Here is a 20,807-nt window from a genome sequence, read left to right as displayed (position 1 = left end):
TGTGATTAAAATGGCAGAGTCCTGTCTGAAGTACATAGTGAATAATGCACTGTATGAGGCTGAAACATGCTGAACATTGAAACGAATTTCAGATTCCTTAGAACTGTCTTCGTACAAAATACATGTTAATTTTGTAAAACTATTCATCAGATTGCTATGTGTGTAGCTGGCAAAACTCATAGTCACAGGAATAGGTTAGTGGCTACATTCGGGGCAGTGAAGATTTTCAAAAGGCAATATCTTGTGATGCATAAATGTATAAATGATAAAAGTACTTATAACACACACACATACAAAAAAGTTCTGATAACACCTACAATTATTAAAGCTCCCATTCAAAGCATACCTGATGTCCCCCTACAAAAAGAAAGTAACAGTAAATCTTACATACCAGGCCACATCATTGTATCTCTAAAATTATTTACTGTATGTTCCCTCTGCATGAGAGGGTCTCTATAACTCACTTTCATATTGTATGCGACCAGGTTCTGTCTTTATAAGTCCAAAAGAATTCAGCTATATCTGCCTCTGACTAAAGGTGCCAATGGGGGCACATCTACTATCTATACAGGGTAGGGGGCTACCTAATACTGGGGGCTAATCTGGCTACCTATACTGGGAGGGGGCTAATACAGGGGATATATCTGACTATCCATACTGAAAAGGAAGGGGAGGGATCTTAGTACTGAGGAGACATCCCTTACCTATACTGGAGTGGGCACAATTCGGGGGAGAAGAGGGAGGAGCCTCTGGTGGTAGAGATTTTTGTCTCGGCCCTGATGGCCAACACAAGTCCATTGCAGAATTAAAGAGTTTTAAAGAGGAGCTGTTAGGTATAAGGTCTCAGAGAAAATAAACACATATATCAGTAGCTAAAGATTGGCTGTACTTACATTACATATGCATTTCACTGTCCACGTTTGTACTTCACAGAATTTGTATATAGTATATGCAGAGATTGATGCTCCTGACAGCTCATGGCAGGTTCCATGTTTGTCTGTCTCCTATGAAGCCAAATGTGTCATCATGTCCTGCCTGCTTCCTGATCACAGAAAAGCTCGTACTGAATAACACTAGTGTGCAGTGAATATTAATTAGCCATGTGGCTAGGAACAATAGCGGACTCCTGCAGTGTACTCTGCCAGGAGATTTTTCAGTGCTGTGCGCTGGACTGAGTTACAAGCTGCTGAAACTTGATCCTGTAACTTCTCCTTAGCAGCCGAGGGGAGGGCCCCAGAATGCTTTGCAGCTTGTGTCCTCTTAAGAGCTTTGGTCTAACAGCTTTGCTGATAAGCACACATCAAATGAAAGAGAGATTTTTATCTTCACTGTTGCCCTTTTGGCTTCCGTCTAAACTGTTTAACACAGGAGAATAGAGGTTTAAATAAGCTTCTGCAGCCTGACAGTTACTCTTTAAGGGTTTCTAAAAGGCGATGATGAAAGTTTTGTTTCCAAACAACGCTTCCACTGCCTGTCATCTTCTCACATAAGCTTGCCAAGCAGCAGCACGTTCTCAAATGGGTGGAAACAGGACAACCAACCTATTCATGAAGCAGCCACATCTAGATGTGCTATGGAGCCATCTTCTGGTGCCATGTAACTACACTGTGTCAACTGCTGACACACGTGTTATTACAAACACTGCCTGTCAGCTGCATCTATGGTAATTGGTTGGTAGAAGTGGGAGTCCAAATTTTGCGCCAAGTGCAGAGTTTAGCTATTCTTGTGAAAAGAGGCCTAACTTAGATTAGCAGAGGAGTTTGGCCATCATTCATATATCAGTAATATAATTAAACATTTCAGGATGATGCTCTCCCCTAATGATTATGTTCACACATTTTGTCAGTCCTCACCTTCAGGAACTGTGGATGTTTCATTAACGAATGGTCGAACACAAAGTAGTAGCTGAGGGTTCCAAACAAAAAATAGATAACAAAGCCACCCAAATTGGTGATAACAAACAGACCAATGAGCTGACGAATCAACTCATCTTCAGGCCAGGACACTGGGTACACATAGGGGGTAAAGAAGTAATAGTCTGCAGCATTAAGCACTAGATCCATGGCGATTCCTAAAAGATGAAAAAAAAAAATATTTCAATCAAGATGCTGTCCAAAGCAACTTATAATGACATCCAACTACAAAAAAAATATTTTTCTGTAAAATATCTATGAGTATTTTTACCAATATAAGAACATTTCAGCAGTAATGCAAATGATAAAACCAATATTTATGCAGTTTATATTTAAGGCAAACATCATCTGTAATTGCTGTTCTGAGCAATTTCAACAAATACATTCATTTTATGTGAAGTTTGTGATTATTTATTTTAGTTAATATTACACTGAGGCTTTTCAGTTCACCAGTGTTAAAATGGGTCCCCTAACTCTCCTTGACTAGCTCTAAATCTTAAACAGAAAGAATGCAGTTGGATATATAAACTCCAAACACTCATCCCTTTCGGAGATAATTCTGATTTCGGTGTACAGTGTTTGCTGTAGCTGAATTTGTTTGGTATTTAATTACATCCTGTTACTTTTTCCCCCCTCCTTAGTATATAGAGCTAAGTGTCCGAGAATACCGTCTTCTCCTTACATACGTGAGTGGTAGACGTAGTATGTCATTTGGGAGGGGGGGGGGGGAGGCATCTATTCCCCACTTTGCTTTTGGGGCACAGCACTGGAGGAGCGAGAGAGCATGAACACATGGGACACTGGTATGGATACTGCAACTGTAGGTATGTAACACTAGTAATTATCATCCATGTGCTTTGCAATATTTGCTAGCCTGTCTTACTAGCTGCCATCCTGTATTCCACTCCAAGCTACATCTGCATAACTTTGCACTAAATAGACTGCTTTGTCTGATCACAACTTGCTGGCTACACTTCATATAATTCATTGCCTTATCGGAAACCTGCATGTGCGGCATGCAAAAAAAAAAAAAAAAAAAATGCACTGCCTGTGCATTACCTTTTCCATAAAGTGAGGACTTGGAAAAAGGAGCATTTACTATTACTGCTGCTTTATGCATTCAATCTACCACACTTTGCTTCTATAGCTTTGGTCATCAACTGTATACCATTAAAGCAACTGAACTTTTGAGCTACAATGCTTTGCAATATATTCACTTATGCAAATGTATGTGGGGCTAATATTCATTAGTGCTGGTAGAATGTTTGTTTTAATTATTTGTTTTAGGGTCGAGTCCTCTAAACCTTAAATATTGCTCTTTATTGAAGTACAGTTGGACTCCATTTAACTTATGCATTTTTCCCATTCCCTTTAGATCATAGCTCCAAAACTTCGCCCAGCACCATTACTTTTCCATGTGTGCATGAGCCTTTGCAATTCTACCCCTACTTTTTAAATTAGCAATAACTTTACACATTGAAATTCATAAATAAACAGAAAGCAGTTATTTTGTTTACTGGCACATTAAAATATGTGGGTATATATCACAGCATTAATTGCTAATGGTCAGCGATATCTCCTTACCTGGTCTCTGTGTTCCGGGCCCAAGCTATAGTACCTACAAGTTTCAGTGGGAAGGCTTGCGCTCTACTGTGACAGCGAGAGGGGTGTAAGCAATTAACTGATGTGTTACTCTCTCCAGCACTGGTGAGACAATCGCCGTGCAGGCTATAAAACTGCGAAGAAGGCCCTGATTGGATGGTCTGCTATCTCCAGTCGTCCTTTAACACACCTGTTATCCAAGTCGCAGCAGTAAGATGGGCGTGGTGAAGAGAGTCAATCACTGAAGGGAATAAAGAAAAGTGTTGCTTAGGGCAGGGCAAGATACAGGGTGTGATAAGTAGCTGTGGTGTACCCAAAGCAGGCTAACTTCTGTACCCTGAAGGGACTATGGTAAATTTACTTTTTCTCCTTAGTTTTCTTCTGAAGATAATTTTTCATCTCTTGCTTAAAATAACTTTACAGCACCCTGCAAATTGAAATAAAAAAGTACCAAAAAGTAAAAAAAGGATTCCCAAAACTATTTAGTCATCTCTTGCTTGCTGGTGGCTTATAATGCATTTTATTGATAAGTTATGATAATGACCTTGGAGAAACTTGCAGTTTGGTTGGTCTGCAGGCGATCGTGCTGGCAAATGCCCGCGATCGTGCGGCTGCTGGTCAGGGGCGGGCCGAGGCATAGGCTGAAGAGGCTCCAGCCTCAGGGCGCAGTGTAGGAGGGGGCGCAGAATTCATTCAGCTGTCATTCCTAATTGTGTTTGAAGCAGAAAGAAATAAGAAAAGGGGATACATAGCAGTGACTGCAAGCCAGATAACTAGATATTAAGGTGTTGTGGAGGTTGTGGGCCCTGTGGTGCCTCTTAGTCTAATAGCAATCAGTGTGTGACGGCTGGGGTGGCAGGGAGGAAGGGGCGCACTTCGGTGTCTCAGCCTTGGGTGCTGGAGGACCTTGTCCCGGCTCTGCTGCTGGTAGCAGGGGGGGGGGATTGGCTGCAGGGGACAAAAATCCCCTGTGCCAATCCGAGCATGTTTCGCCGAGAATAAACACTTTTTTTTTTGTTAAAAAAACAATGTCTATTCTTTACATACAGCCGCGGCGCTATCTCCCACCACTGATTTCCGCCGTCGATCGTTACATTTATGAATGGAAACAATATTTCCATTCATAATCTCCCAGCCGCCACTGTGATCGGAGGCTTCCGATGGAAGCCTACATCACTCCCCCCAGTTACAATGTAATGATACATTGTATCTTATTATTAGCGTACAAAGTACTCTAATAGGATTTTTGCTCAGCGAGGACATCTTGTAGCCAAATAGTAAAATACACCTACTGACTTTAGGGGGGAAAAAAAATCTCTATGACAAGAGGGCATATAATTATTAAATATTGGGCTAAAAATTAGTGATGGATGTAAAACAGAAAAAATGCACCTTTATTTCCAAATAAAATATTGTCACCGTACATTATACTAGGGATAAATTGTTAACGTTGCAATAACCGTGACAAATGGCCAAATAAAATGTGTGGATTTTAATTATGGTAGCAGTAATTATTTTAACCACTTGATGACTGTAGTGTTAAACCCCCCTAAAGACCAGGCACTTTTTTTTTCCTCTACTGGGCTGTGCAGGCTTTTCAGCCTCCTGCACAGCCCAGCTAAGGAGTATGGCGAGCGGACTCACCTCTTTTTGTCCCTAAGGGGACATGCTGCCGGAGGGGTCCGATCGCCGAGGTCACTTTTATTTATTTTTTCTTCTTCAGCCTCTTAGAGGGTCTCATTGCCGCTGCCCCTCTACTTCCCTCCTCCCCTCTGCCTGCCTAAAGAATTGAGCAGGACGGCGATCCGTCCTGCTCTCCGGCTCTCATAGGCATCAGCCTATGACAGGCTGGGGATCGCCGATCTTGTAAAGCGCTGCTGGAGACCGCAGCGCTGTACGCATGTAAACAAAGGGCATTTCTTTCCCCTTTCGTTTACAAGCAGCCTGGTAGCCGCGTTCGGCGGCTAGCAGGCTAATCACGGAACTTCGTTCCCTGGGAAACTGCAGCCCCAGGACTTGACGCCAATTGGCGTTAGGCAGTCCTGGGGCTGCTGCCACAGCCACGCCCATTGGTGTGAGCCGGTCGTAAAGTAGTTAAAACTATACTGGCCGAAAACTGAAAAATAATGAATTTTTTCCATTTTTTTCTTATTATTCCCATCATAATGCATTTAGAATAAAAATTCTCAGCATAATTCACCACCCAAAGAAAGCCTAATTGGTGGCGGAAAAACAAGGTATAGATAATTTTGTTGTGATGAGTAGTGATAAAGTTATTGGGGAATGAATGGGAGGAGCGCTGACAGGTGAAAATTCCGCTCGTCCATATGGTGAAAAATACCCGCGGGCTGAAATGGTTAAACTGTGGATATCAGAGCTGGGATAAAAAGACTAATTGCATGGGACTGTGAATTTCAGAGACTCATATGCACAGACTGTTGAGCTCTACGCTAGTTAATTGAGCAAATCTTACTCAGGCTCAACACACACCACACAATCTTGATGGTTCAATCTTACCACTTTAATGTAGCATTTGCTTTCCGATCGATTGCCGTGCACTTTAATAGGAAATTGATCAGAAAATGCTCGGAAATCGATCGGAAAGCAAATCGGACATGTTGGAAATAATCGATCTGACAGTAAATCGGCCAGAAAATCTCATAGTGTTTACCCAAGATTAGAGCTTATCCAATCAATCATTCAAGGTATTTTCAATCTGTTGGCTCTTATACTACATAGATTTGGTAAATCTGTACAACCAAGATTGTATGGTGTGTGTTGAGCTTTACTCTCCCTCTGCTTGCTGTTGACACAGACTGGAGACCTGCAAGTGTGTGTACCCCACCAATAAATGGTTATTTGTTGCTTTCTTTCCTGGCCCTGCCTGCTCTCCTTATGCTGCTGCCATACCAGTGGTAAGCTGTCTGCTTGTCTATCTGTCTATGTCAGGGGGGGGGACAAACTGAAATACAAAGTGGGCTGAAATTGAACACTGGGAGCAAGCCAACCTCAATGACTAGTAGCCACCTTCCTTCCTTTATAAAGTTTCCTGGTGTCTAATGGCTCCCCTCAAATGCCTATACAGTTCTCCAGTGTCAAGTGGTTCTTCTCCCTCCCCTATACAGTTCCCTGGTGTCTAGTGCCCCCCACGCTCCCCTATACAGTTCTCTAGTGTTTAGCGCTTTCCCCCTACCTCCCCCTTATGGCTTCCCTGGTGTTCTAGGGTTTCAACTCCAATATAGCTTACCATCATACACAAGATAAGAGAGCACATGGCATATCTTCAATTAAATTCCAATGCTATTTATTATTCAAATTTGCGTACAACAATTCACTGACATTTAAAAATTCCCCCCTAAAACCACTACGGCTGACCGACAGGGCACCTATACCATGTATGAATAATAACCACAGTCCTGGAGCGCACTCCTTGTAAAGACTTGCGCTGAGAAATATATATAGTTATCTTCGGGCCCATTTAGTAGTCCACAGCAAAAGTGACAGCTTGATAGAGTGTAAACTGTATCCTCATCCTACTACCCGTGTGCTTTGTAGTTGCACGCCTCTATATAGATATATGTACGTGTGCATTACAGCCACAGATAGTATCTAACCTCTCGTTATTCCGCGTAGCTGCCGCTGACAACACCAAGCCTTCAGGCTAACTCACGTGACCCGGTTGGAACCACGGATACCTGTCAAAGGGCAACGATTCTGGATGTCCCCTCACCAACGTTTAGTGCCGGGACCGCTGTTTCCCATCACACGCAGCAGCACGCTCACATACAGCAGGAGAGGGAGGAAGCGCACGGAGGCACGGGGAGGACAGGGACATCGCCCACTCGATCAGCGTCACCAGCTCACGTGACGCGTTTCATCCTATCGGATTTCCTCAGACATCTAGCCTTGGTAACTGAGCCTTCATTTTTATACACAAGGCGGAGAAGTATTGCATTCAAACTTGCGCATTAAAAACATGCCACTGAAACGTCCCAGTATATCTATAAGCACAGCAGGTCCACGCATATACTAAGGTATCACAGAAAGGCTTTTATATTTATGTCTTTATTTAGACCTTGCCGATAGAGACTTCCACGCTCATGAATCCAATAAGATTATTTTCTAAGCAATTGCTTAGTACTGAAACAGCGAGTTGGAGGGGGACAATGGAAGCCTCTAAAATTTAGAGGCTTCCATTGTCCCCCTCCAACTCGCTGTTTCAGTACTAAGCAATTGCTTAGAAAATAATCTTATTGGATTCATGAGCGTGGAAGTCTCTATCTGCAAGGTCTAAATAAAGACATAAATATAAAAGCCTTTCTGTGATACCTTAGTATATGCGTGGACCTGCTGTGCTTATAGATATACTGGGACGTTTCAGTGGCATGTTTTTAATGCGCAAGTTTGAATGCAATACTTCTCCGCCTTGTGTATAAAAATGAAGGCTCAGTTACCAAGGCTAGATGTCTGAGGAAATCCGATAGGATGAAACGCGTCACGTGAGCTGGTGACGCTGATCGAGTGGGCGGTGTCCCTGTCCTCCCCGTGCCTCGGTGCGCTTCCTCCCTCTCCTGCTGTATGTGAGCGTGCTGCTGCGTGTGATGGGAAACAGCGGTCCCGGCACTAAACGTTGGTGAGGGGACATCCAGAATCGTTGCCCTTTGACGGGTATCCGTGGTTCCAACCGGGTCACGTGAGTTAGCCTGAAGGCTTGGTGTTGTCAGCGCCAGCTACGCGGAATAACGAGAGGTTAGATACTATCTGTGGCTGTAATGCACACGTACATAAATTATCCAGAGAGTCTTTCCGCTACTTAGAGGGAACCTAAACTGAGAGGGATGTGGATGTTTCCTTTTAAACAATCCCAGTTGCCTGGCAGTCGTGCTGATCTCTTTGGCTGCAGTATTAAGTGGATCACATACCTGAAACAAGCATGCAGCTAATCCAGTCTGACTTCAGTCAGAGCACCTGATCTGCATGCTTGTTCATAGGCTGTGGCTGAAAGTATTAGAGACACAGGATAAGCAGGAGAGTCAGGCAACTGGTATTATTTTAAAAAGAAAAAAAAAAAATCATATCCTTCTCAGTTTAGGTTCCCTTTATGTAAGTACCCATTTGAACACTTTCCCTTCAGGCACACTTTAAGGGCCCACTCACACTACGGCAATTAGAGGGCGATTCCTGCTAGCGCTTTTTAAAACCCTAGTGCACTGGTAACTATATGGCAGTGATCTCACTTATGCAACTGCCGCAAATTGCAGGCATGCCGCGAACTTGTTGCATGCAGCATTTTGCCACGATTCTCGAGCAATCGTGGTACAGTGCTTAAAGTGTTGATTGTGATTGTCAGGAATCGCAAGGGTGTCCAGTGATTTTACTGTGCTAATCTCGGTAAAATCACCCACGCAATACGGTAGCGATAAGCACTACTGTTTTGTTACTTTGTAGTGTGAATGGGCCCTAAAGGGGTCAGAGTATTAAAACCATCTTCCCCTAGACCAGGGGTCTCAAACTGAATTTACCTGGGGGGCCGCAGGAGGCAAAGTCAGGATGAGGCTGGGCCGCATAAGGAATTTCCCAATCACGGCGCATTGCCGCCTCTGCCCGCCCCTCTCACTCTTCCTTCACAGAGAGGGGCGGGGAGAGGTGGCGATCCGTGCGGCGATTGATGTCAGGAGGGGCAGAGCTGAAGCTGAAAGCTCTGCCCCTTCCAGGAAATGGCGGCGGATTGCCCACCGGGCGATTTGGGGGCTCTGCAGCCCTGGTTTAGCGGCAGGGATGCGGCGGATTACTTGGGAGCACTGAAGCGAACTATAAGGAAGCTTTTGCCGGCGATGGCCACAAAATATTGTATCGAGGGCCGCAAATGGCCCGCGAGTTTGAGGCCCCTACCCTAGACCATATACAGTCCAATTGATCACCCTGCCACCCTACTCCATTAAGTAAGCCTGAGGAGATTAGAACTTGCTATTTCAGGAGTATAATATATATATATATTCCTGGCACCTTGGAGTTTATTATAAAGGGATTCTACTGTATAATGCTGAAGTGATGGTAAACAGAGGCACCAACAGATTGATTACACTAGATACACTAAAACCCAGTAAAAAAAAAAAAAAAAAAAAAAAAAAAAAAAATATGGGAGGAGGTGGGCCTACGCCAGGAATACAACACTATTTATTAAGACATAAAAACTCCAAAATTCAATACGTTTTACAGGAATTTCCGCTGATTTGTGCTGGTTGGTTGAGAATGCTGGTTAGTTGAGTTCCAGATACCCTGGACTCTACTATACTAGAAGCATAATGATTATACACATATAAGGGATATACATAGCAGAAATCATTTTACAAGTTTGAATTTTACATAAAAAATAATTTGACACAAATAAAATTAAATGCAAAAAAACAAAAAAAAATGCATGCAAAACAAATGAGAAATCCTATACGCATATTTGGATATCAGGTGTTCAAAATAGCGTGCGAGTAAGTGATTGGATAGTTTTCTACATCAATAAATAATTATTAAATAAATAATATAGTGTTAAATTGAGTTGGCTGACTGAATATGGCAAGTATAAAGTGCATGCACAGGAAAATGGTCGATGAAGTGCTAAACGGTGCTGAAAGTGGATACGGCTCTAGTGCATATATGCCCGAGATGACAGGGAGAGGGGTCGTTATGCATGCAGAAAGTAGACAAGACAAGGAAGGTGTAATCCAACTAGATCATGGAATCGTTATATATGGGAAGCACAAATAGGGAATAGCAGTAGCGTGAATAGAGGGAGGTTGAATTACCTTTGACAGAGTAGAATAAAGCTCAGCGCCTTTAACATGCATAGCAAGGAACACTGTATAAATAAGTGCAGGACGATATGGTGCCATTTAGTGGAGAGATAGTGTCAGACCAATCAGTAAGCAGATACTGCGTTCCAGCAGGCTCACAGAGAGGAGCGGTGTAGCGTGATGTTTTGGCCATGTGACGCGGGGCCAATCAGGGAGTGAATAGGGCGTGATTTCACCCATCAGGGAGGAAGTATGCGGTGCCATTTTGGTTGCGGGCAGGTACTATATGCACTAGTGTAAATTGGTTAGCAGACTATAGAGCAAAAAGAAAGGAGAAATAATTGTGGGAAACGGAGGGGAGCGCAGTGAACCAGCTGTTCATTATTTTCGTAGGATCGAGTTGATAAGCAAAATCTATATTTATGTCAAGTCTCATACAACCTGCTTATACTCGGTAGCATGCTGCCATCTTGTGGCCTGAAGTGAAAACAACCCCTGACAGTCATAATGATGCGGAATTGCAGTAATTCTTACAGTATTATAAAATTGTATGACGAGAATTGCATAAATAAAAGAAGCAAATTAAAGGGATACTGTAGGGGGGTTGGGGGAAAATTAGTTGAACTTATGGTCTGTGCCTGCGCAGTATGGTCTGTGCCAGGGCAGTTTCTAGGCTAAATTGCACCCAGGGCGAGGGTGTAAAAATTGCGCCCCCCACCCCTGTGGACTCGGAAACCCTTACTCTTTAGGAACAGAAACACAGCCACAGGTCACAAGTAGATCTGTCTACTTTCTAGTGACCAGACGCTCATCCAGGAGGAAGCAAGAAAACACCCAGGCGAGGAGAGCCCAGAAAGCCAACTCCTCCATGTACTGACAGCCTGCAGTACCGCTACAGGACATCAGGTGTCATCACAGGGTGGTGACGTGATGATGACTTGAAGTCTGACGCAGGCAGCCTAGGAGGAGTCAAGGAGGGTGATCACGCTGGTAATCTTCTTTCTTCTTCCATTTGGCTGCACTGCTTGTCACCAGCTCCCTAGCGGTAATGTCCTTCTGCCTGCGCCCCTCTTCATCTACTTTCTGGTCTGCGCCCAGTGCGGTCGCCCTGCCCGCACTGCCCAAGAAACTGCCCTGGTCTGTGCCTGCGCAGTACGCTCCTGGTGACATCAGCGGGAGCGAGGACATGGCAACGCACACGCGCAGTAGTTTTCAGACTTTAAAGTCTGAAGTTCCAGAAGTGAACCGGAGGCGGGGCTGGAGCATCGGTGAGTGGCTGCATGGGCACAGGATGTCTGCGGGAACCATTAGAAGCCCCAAATAAGTTATGAATAAGGACAATATTAATAAAAAAAAAAAAGAGAAAGCAAAAAGCTAGTTTGAAGAGAGCTCAAACAATTAGAGGAGCAACTTGGTGAACAGATCTAAGCTTTTTAAAGAAAAAGCTGTAGGCCAAATTATTTCATTCCCCACTATCCATGGGGGCCTGGAGGGGGAATAGTATTTAATACGGCCGGGACTTGTGCGGCAGCAGGATCAGCCATATACCGGCTGAATCCTGCGCCCAAGTCTCCAGCGCCGTTATCTCTCGTACGCCCAACAAAACCCTATGAGAGATACTTACCTCGGGAGGGGGAAGCCTTTGGATCCTAGAAAGGCTTCCCCTGTCCTCCTCCATCCCGGCAATCCAGTGCTGCGACACCCTGAACAGCAGCAAGGTAAATATTTACCTATTGCGATTCAGCACAGACGCAGTTGCTGCTCTTCGTTCAGGCTAAGGCGGAAAAAGCCTACCCTGATCGTATCCGCTCTACTTTGCAAGCACAAATCCTTTACGCCTTTACATGAACAACTGCACCTCCACGGCAAAATCTGCAGTTGACACAGCTCCATCATTGGCCTTGTGACCAAGAACACAAGCAGGTCTGCCGTCAGGAAGTTGATAGAGTATGCCACTGGTGCAAGGAGAACAAGCTGGTCCTTAACATAGCCAAAATCGTCTAGTTGATCTTCAGGAAACATTCCCTTAAACCCCCTCCAATCTACATTGACAGCACTGAAGTCAACAGATTATGCAGAGTTCGCCTCCTGGGCACAACCATCTCCGACGACCTGAGTTGAAAGGTAAACACCGCCTCTATCCAAAAGAAAGCCCAGCAAAGGTTATTCTTCCTTGGCCAACTAAAGATGTTTGGTATGGCTCAAGAGCTTCTGAGGTGCTTCAACTCTGCCACTATTGAATCTGTTCTCTGTTCATCCATCCTGGTCTGGTATGCTGGCTCTTCTGCTAGTGACAGATACAAACTCCAGAGGGTCATCAGATCAGCGGAGAGGATCATTGGGAAAACCTCTTCCTCCACTTGACCTCATCCACAACTCCAGACTGGGTTGCAGAGCAGTGAAGACAGCTAGCGATCCCTCCCACCCAGGCAACCGTTTCTTCAGACGGCTCCCATCAGATCAGAGGTTCCGGGCCATCTCCACCAGGACCTCAAGGCACAGGAACAAATTCTTCCCCTCTGCTGTCAAACTCATGAACTCACTCCTAGGGATGGTCGCTGGATTCCGCGGAATTATAAATTCCACGATTTCGGCTGGAATTTGGTGATTCCGGTTCCGATGCGACGGAACGGAATTGCTATAGCGCTAAGGTGGAATTTCCACGCAAAAATATAAAATTCCACTGAATTCTTTTTTCCCCACCGAACTGATTTCTGCCTAACAGGAAGAATTTCTACTCGATAGACTTCCTCCCTCCTCCCTTCCTTCCCCCGGAGGGAGGAGGGTCTCGTCTTCCAGGGAATTGTAGGATTTCAAAAGCCAGCTTACATACCTTGGCCAGGAATTGAACCCAGGTCTAGTGCTCGGTAGGTAGTTCTCTTCACCACTATACCACCACCAACACTACATGCTGAAGCCAGCCTAGCATGTACCATTATGATATATCCAAGAGGAAAATGAGCTTGCTTAGGGATTTGCAGGATGTCAAAAGCCAACTCACATACATTGGCCAGGCCCAGGAATTGAACCCAGGCCTACCGCTCTGTAGACTGCTATCCTAACCATTATACCACCAACACAACACACTGCAATGCTACATGCTGAAGTCAGTCTATGGATGTATGTATGTCTTTTGGAGGAAGGGAGTAAGTCTGCTCCAAAAAGTTTCAGCATGTAGTGTTGGTGGTATAATAGATAAAGCAGAGAAACCGAGAGCCCAATATAGTGTAGTATGTATTGGAACAAGGAGGAACATGACAAGTAAGTAATATACTCACAAACATGGGTTACCGCTTAGGCAACCACTGTATAGGCAGGTGGGGAGATTAGAGCTGTCCCCACTCAGGATTAAGATGTCGCTCTCTGAAGAAGGAAAAAAGGGTTTATCACCCTTCCACCAAGGGTGGATATCTTGACGGGTAGATGTACAGAGGCGCCAAAAGGATAAAATATGCTAAAATGTTTAAAATATTCCAGTGGCGGTGGTGGACCAGCCACTCAGAAATAGACTCGATGCTGTCGCTTGTATTAAATACAATTTATTCACATACTCCACAAACAAATCTGAAATGCGTTTCACGGGCACAATCCCGCTTCATCAGGCATTCAACAAAAGGAGTATCACACCGCCGCAGGTCCAATACATGCTTGGCAGAGGTGCCAAGAGTGTATTGGACCTGCGGCCGTGTGATACTCCTTTTGTTGAATGCCTGATGAAGCGGGATTGTGCCCGTGAAACGCGTTGCAGATTTGTTTGTGGAGTATGTGAATAAATTGTATTTAATACAAGCGACAGCATCGAGTCTATTTCTGAGTGGCTGGTCTACCACCGCCACTGGAATATTTTAAACATTTTAGCATATTTTATTCTTCTGGCGCCTCTGTACATCTACCCATTGGTGGTATAATGGTTAAGATAGCAGCCTACCAAGCGGTAGGCCTGGGTTTGATTGCCGGCCATTGTATGTAAGCTGGCTTTTGAAATCCTACAATTCCCTAAGCAAGCTCATTTTTCTCTTGGATATATCACAATGGTACATGCTAGACTGGCTTCAGCATGTAGCATTGTAGTGTGTTGTGTTGGTGGTATAATGGTTAGGATAGCAGCCTACCGAGCACTAGACCTGGGTTCGATTCCTGGCCAATGTATGTAAGCTGGCTTTTGAAATCCTACAATTCCCTAAGCAAGCTCATTTTTCTCTTGGATATATCACAATGGTACATGCTAGGCTGGCTTCAGCATGTAGCATTGTAGTGTGTTGTGTTGGTGGTATAATGGTTAGGATAGCAGCCTACCAAGCACTAGACCTGGGTTCAATTCCCAGCCAATGTATGTAAGCTGGCTTTTGAAATCCTACAATTCCCTAAGCAAGCTCATTTTTCTCTTGGATATATCACAATGGTACATGCTAGACTGACTTCAGCATGTAGCATTGTAGTGTGTCATGTTGGTGGTATAATGGTTAGGATAGCAGCCTACAGAGCGGTAGGCCTGGGTTCAATTCCTGGGCCTGGCCATGTATGTGAGTTGGCTTTTGACATCCTACAAATCCCTAAGCAAGCTCATTTTTCTCTTGGATATATCATAATGGTACATGCTAGGCTGGCTTCAGCATGTAGTGTTGGTGGTGATATAGTGGTGAAGAGAGCTACCTACCGAGCACTAGACCTGGGTTCAATTCCTAGCCAAGGTATGTAAGCTGGCTTTTAAAATCTTACAATTCCCTGGAAGACTAGACCCTGCTCCCTTTGGGAGAAGGGAGGAGGGAGAAAAAGGACTAAGGGAACAGTCAATAGGGTCTATGGGCTACCATATAGCATAAACAAGGATCCATTTGCGATTATTTTAATTTTTCCGCCGGAATTCCACAGAATTTCGCAAAAATCTGGCGGAATTTTTTATAGCGACGGAATTCAGCGCTGGCGGAATCCGCGAATTCCGGCGGAACAGAATTTGCACTTTCCGATCATCCCTACACGCCACAAACACCCCCCCCCCCCCCTCCCCCCAATATTCTCCCTTTCTTTACCTCTTAGGCTGCTGCTACTTTTTTTTCTTGTCAGTTCCCGTTATTGATGCACTGATTTCTGGTTTTTATGCATTACTTTCTGCTACTTTGCTGTTATTGAGTATTGTCTTGCCTCCTGCTTTAAGTCTTGTATGTTCCCTGTTTGTGCCATAGGCTAATTCCAGGTACGACCCTGTCATATTTTGCAATTAAAACCAATTCTTATTCTGAACAAGCAGGATTGTAAAATGAACGCTTGGCACCTATTGCATAACCATGGAAATGCACCTAGTAGGATGAAATAAGGTAAGTTTCAGTGTTATCTTTTGGTCAGCTGGGTGCTAAAAGGTTTTGTGTCCTTTTGAAGGTCAGGGTTGGTGCCTAAGGTAGGAGTCAGCTAAGGTACAGGGTCCCAATGTAGGATCTCCCATCTCTTATTAAGAATGTCCGTTATTTCATTATGTTAGGTACTAAACCTGGTGAAGAAGCAAGTAGTGCCAAATAAAAAAAAATACATTTGTATTTTCCTCTTTGCAAGTGTTGTAGTCATGTGTCATTTTAGGCTTTTTGCTCTAAATTGGGTGTCCTTAATCAGTTTGTTAGGACATTTTTTTTTTCTTTGAACTTTTGTACCAGGATTTGTGATTGTGTTTCGAAGTCTGTTAAGTCCATACGATTTCTAAAGATTCACTTGAATTGGTTGTATAGTGCGTTTTTTGAGTCCAGGGCTTACGGTGGAAACTGTTAAAGTGTATGTAGTTGTTAGCGTCAACTATTTTAAAATGTGTTTTTGTTTTATGTGGTGTTAATTTCAGAGTTTTACTGTGAATTTAACAATTGTTAACTAGCGTTTCAGACACCCTACATTATGGGGTCAGTGCAATTAAATGCATCAGATTAAATACATGTTAACTGTAGTAGATAGGCACCCAAGTGAGGGAGTGAGCCTATACAGCTTGAGGAAGGAGTTCACCTCCGAAACAGCGTCTGTCGCTGTCCCTGGGCTTTATCTCTTTTATGCAATAAAGAGCTTTAATACTTCTCTGTGGTGCTGCTGATCTCTACTTTTCAGATTAAATACATACCTCCCAACTTTTGGAGCCAGGAAAAAGGGACAATAAGACACGCCCCTAATAAACTAGCCACGTCCCAGTTTTACATGTTGTGCATTCCCCTTCCTCCCCTATACAGTTCCCTGGTGTCTAGTGCCCCTCCTTCCCAGAATGTTGGGGGCTCTGTAAATAACTTAGGTAGAAAAGTAATGTTACAATAAAACAGCATAGTATAAAGGAAAATCAGGAGCACAGAATCAGAATGAAAGAATATGCATAGTGTATGACAGTTTGTATAGTAAATTATTGGGTTCAGACCCTCACAGGTATTAAGGCACACATTGCAGTTGTGCTAGGCACTTTTAAAGCGTAAGGGTTAAAGGAACACTATCATGAAAATCATAAAATTTCCCCCATGAAGAGGTGGACCAGACCAAAACCTGTTGGTTCTGTCAGATTTCTACTACCTACTGAAAGTGACAGCAACATAGGAGAAAAGTAATGTATGGCTCATTTTACTCTGGAAGAAACATACTTCTTATCTGTATGTGTTCACATGTATTTTAAATTTTACATTTCTTCGCGATAGTGGTCCTTTAACCACCCTGGCGTTCTATTAAGATCGCCAGGGCGGCTGCGGGAGGGTTTTTTTTAAATTTAAAAAAAACTATTTCATGCAGCCAACTGAAAGTTGGCTGCATGAAAGCCCACTAGAGGGCGCTCCGGAGGCGTTCTTCCGATCGCCTCCGGCGCCCAGAATAAACAAGGAAGGCCGCAATGAGCGGCCTTCCTTGTTTTGTTTAGATCGTCGCCATAGCGACGAGCGGAGTGACGTCATGGACGTCAGCCGACGTCCTGACGTCAGCCGCCTCCGATCCAGCCCTTAGCGCTGGCCGGAACTTTTTGTTCCGGCTACGCTGGGCTCAGGCGGCTGGGGGGACCCTCTTTCGCCGCTGCTCGCGGCGAATCGCCGCAGAGCGGCGGCGATCGGGCAGCACACGCGGCTGGCAAAGTGCCGGCTGCGTGTGCTGCTCTTTATTTTAACAAAATCGGCCCAGCAGGGCCTGAGCGGCAGCCATCGGCGGTGATGGACGAGCTGAGCTCGTCCATACCGCTAAGATGGTTAATGATTGAAGCCCTGTGTTATCCGCATATGCAACCCAAGGTTGCCAGTTCTTCGTAAACACCTTGAATGTGTCACTCAGAGAGAAGAATATCGTTCACTATGGCTTTCGTTTCTTCAATAGATAGGGTAGGTTGCTGTTACTGCCTTGTGAAATGTAACCTATCTGCCTTTGCTATATGCTGAGCTAATCTGTGTGGGGGAATTTCCAACCAGAGAGTTTTTCTCCCAATAATAACATCAGGGGTTCAGGAGACACGGTCCATTTAAGGGCAGAACTAATGAGTGAGGCTACCTCTACCATGAAGTCCCTCACAACTGGGCAATACCACCATACATGCACCACTGCCATAGAACCTGCTCTACTGCAGCTTCTAAAACATACACCTGATTTAATAGGGTAGATTCTATGTAAATACGTCAGAGTGTAGTAGGTGCGATGCAACACCTTAATGCTAGTCTCAAAATGCAAATAATAACTGCTACCCAATGCCGTGCAGAGGGTCGTTAAGTGGGGGGTGCTCAAACTTAAAAAAGCGCCCCCCCTCCCGAAATGCACAGTAGTACCTACAGTGGTGGGGAACCTTCCCCCAATCCCCTTCAGTGACATGTGACCTTCACCCCCCCCCCCCCCACCTCCCCGGCTCTCCAACTGTCCCAAACCATTCCCCTGAGCCCCTCTGCTTGACACATACATTCTTTTACAGAAGCGCTGGCTGCATTCAGTGGTTTAGTCAGTCAAACCTGTCACCGGTGGGCACACTTTCTCTCCCCCCCCCCTCCTCGTTTCGGGCTGGGGTTATTGGTTGTCATGTGGGTGCTAAATGCGAATGCTGGGTGTCATGTGGGTTTTGGCTATGGGTGGGTATCGAGTGTCATGTGGGTGTTAATTGCAGGTACTTAGTGCCATGTGAGACCTGGGTGCATGTACTGCATGTCATGTGGATGCTGGGAGCAGTTCCTGGGTGTGAATACTGTGTACCATGCCTGTACTGGGTGCTGGCTATAGGTGTGCATTGGGTGTCACATGGGTTTTAAATGCAGGTACTTTGGTTGTGGGTACTAATTAAGTGGGTGCTTGGTGCAGATAGTGGGTGCCATGTGGAGGCTGTGTGCAGGTGTGAGTACTGGGTGCAATGTCAGGACTGGGTGCAGGTACTTGGTGTCATGTGAGTGTGAGTACTGGGTGCCAGCTATGGGGGAAGAGGTGTGGGTGGATGTTGGGAGAAGTAGAGGTCAGTGTGAGTACTGCTGGAAGGGGAAGTTATTGGGGTGCTGGGGGAGGGAGAGGTCAGTTTAGGTGCTGGGGGAGGTCACTATGGGTGCTGCTGGGGGCAGGAAGGGTGCCGCTGGGGGAGGCAAAGGTAAATGTAGGTGCTGGGGTGGGAGAGGTCAGTGTGGGTGCTGGGGGATGCAGGATCACTGCATTGCTAATGCTAGAGAGGGAGAGGTCAGTGTGGGTCCTAGGTGGAGGGAGACGTCACTGTGGGTGCAAGGCTAAGGGGGGGAGAGGTCACTGTGAATGTCAGGGGAGGGAGAGGTCACTGCTGTCAGGGAGACACCATCTTACCTGCTCCCACACAGCTGTGGGGATGGTTACACTAGGATTCTTGTATGGGACCTCTTTACTCTAAAGTGTCCCAGATGGGGAGTAGCTTCCCGGCGGTGGTGAGCGGGGCTCCCAGCATGCAGTGGGTGAAGCTTATTGTGGCTGGGGCGGGGCTTCCTTTTCTCAGCCGATTCGCGCGAATATCGGTGGTTCACATTCGCGGTGAACCGGGAACTATATACGACTTCGACCCGGCCCCTTTACTACATCACTAGGCTCAACTTTGACACTCTACATCACAGTCACCAGACCCGGGGCAGCCAATCAGGCTACACTCCCTCATGGATCCCCCCCCCCTTATAAGGCAGCTGCGTCGGCTATTTCCCTTACTCGGTGTGGCTGGAGTAATTAGAGAAAGGAGAGGAACCTGCTGAAGACATAGGGAAATCTTAGTTAGGCTCTTGTTATGCTTGTTAGCTTGCTCCTTGCTTGCTGATTCTTATAGCTAAAAAGCACCACACAACAGCTCTTTTGAGAGCTAATGTTGTTCTTGTAATGTTTTTTTGGTTTTTTTGTGTGTGTGGCCCACTGACACTTGCATATATAGCCCTGTCAGTCAGTCGCAGCTGGCCCTTGGTAATTCCTACTGAGCCACTGCCAGGCCCAGCACATTCAGTTAAGAAAAGGTGGGGGGAAAGGCTGCGCGTCCCTAAACACATGCTGCAATTGAATGGTTAATCGCACAGGCATACACCACCTCTGCTAGACTGAAAAATGCATGCCCTGCATCCAAGACAAGTGCTAACATTTATTAAACTAGGAGGAACTTTAGCTTCCAATATGGTTTGCATGCAAAGTATATTATACTAGACACTCACGCCACGGTGAGGCAAACCTCCGGGAAAGTGACCTAACCTAAATTTAAAACCTTGGGAGCAGCTAAGCAAAAAAATGTGTAACTTACATTTGGTTGAACAGCGAGGAGAACGCCAGTGCATACCACTAAGGCTGCATCCGAAATGACCACCAGCTCAGTGTGCAGCACCTAAATAGATTTTCTGCACACTTTGCATTCAATTCAGATGCAAATCATATGCAAATTTTCTACTACTTATTATGCAAACAGGAAAAGAGGAGGGGCTGGGAGCAGCTAACCTGACAGTTACATAGTTACAAAGTTAAGAAAAGGTGGGGGGAAAGGCTGCGCGTCCCTAAACACATGCTGCAATTGAATGGTTAATCGCACAGGCATACACCGCCTCTGCTAGACTGAAAAATGCATGCCCTGCATCCAAGACAAGTGCTAACATTTATTAAACTAGGAGGAACTTTAGCTTCCAATATGGTTTGCATGCAAAGTATATTATACTAGACACTTGCGCCACGGTGAGGCAAACCTCCTGGTCTTCGCTGTTGTAAGTCAACCGTCGCTGGGTGGCGACTAGATTGGTGGACATACATACATTCTGTCTCTGCGCTCACTCTCTCTCGAGTGGCTATCTTGCCCTGTTTTGCTTCACTTCGTACAATCACCATCTGGCATCTGTGGTTGTACATAGACCAATTTCCTCTGTACTCCACAGCTCCATCTGCCGGTTGGAATTCCTCTCTACAGGTGCATTTGCACCAAAGCTGGGTTCCCCTATCCAAACGCTTGTGGAGGGTTTCCGCAATGTCAGCGCACATGTTGTGCGCTGACCACGGAGATAATTCCACAATCGTTACAGTATGACCAGCCAAACCGAAATTCCCAGTATAGAGGAAATTTCCG

At 45.2% G+C, this 20,807-nt stretch overlaps 1 protein-coding gene across 3 annotated transcripts in view; it reads right to left on the bottom strand.

The window, feature by feature from the left end:
- The window catches only part of SC5D (sterol-C5-desaturase), a 36,735-nt gene extending 26,290 nt beyond the window's left edge, over window positions 1-10,445 (bottom strand). The window contains exons 1-3 of one of the 3 annotated variants that reach the window (XM_068240303.1): window positions 10,316-10,445; window positions 3,498-3,756; window positions 1,854-2,071 (exon numbers count right to left, since the gene is read on the bottom strand). In XM_068240303.1, the coding sequence (XP_068096404.1) occupies window positions 1,854-2,063 (210 nt within the window). In that variant the 5' untranslated portion in view covers window positions 2,064-2,071; window positions 3,498-3,756; window positions 10,316-10,445. Of the gene's footprint in view, window positions 1-1,853; window positions 2,072-3,497; window positions 3,757-7,129; window positions 7,308-10,315 lie in introns of those variants that run through there. The other 2 variants (XM_068240305.1, XM_068240304.1) reach the window with 2 other exon arrangements.
- Window positions 10,446-20,807: the final 10,362 nt, after the last annotated feature.

This window comes from Hyperolius riggenbachi, chromosome 6 (genome assembly GCF_040937935.1).
Source record: "Hyperolius riggenbachi isolate aHypRig1 chromosome 6, aHypRig1.pri, whole genome shotgun sequence".
In the NCBI taxonomy this organism is placed as follows: domain Eukaryota; kingdom Metazoa; phylum Chordata; class Amphibia; order Anura; family Hyperoliidae; genus Hyperolius; species Hyperolius riggenbachi.
The sequence above is the reverse complement of the archived record's forward strand: the minus strand, read 5'-3'. Positions and strand labels throughout refer to the sequence as shown.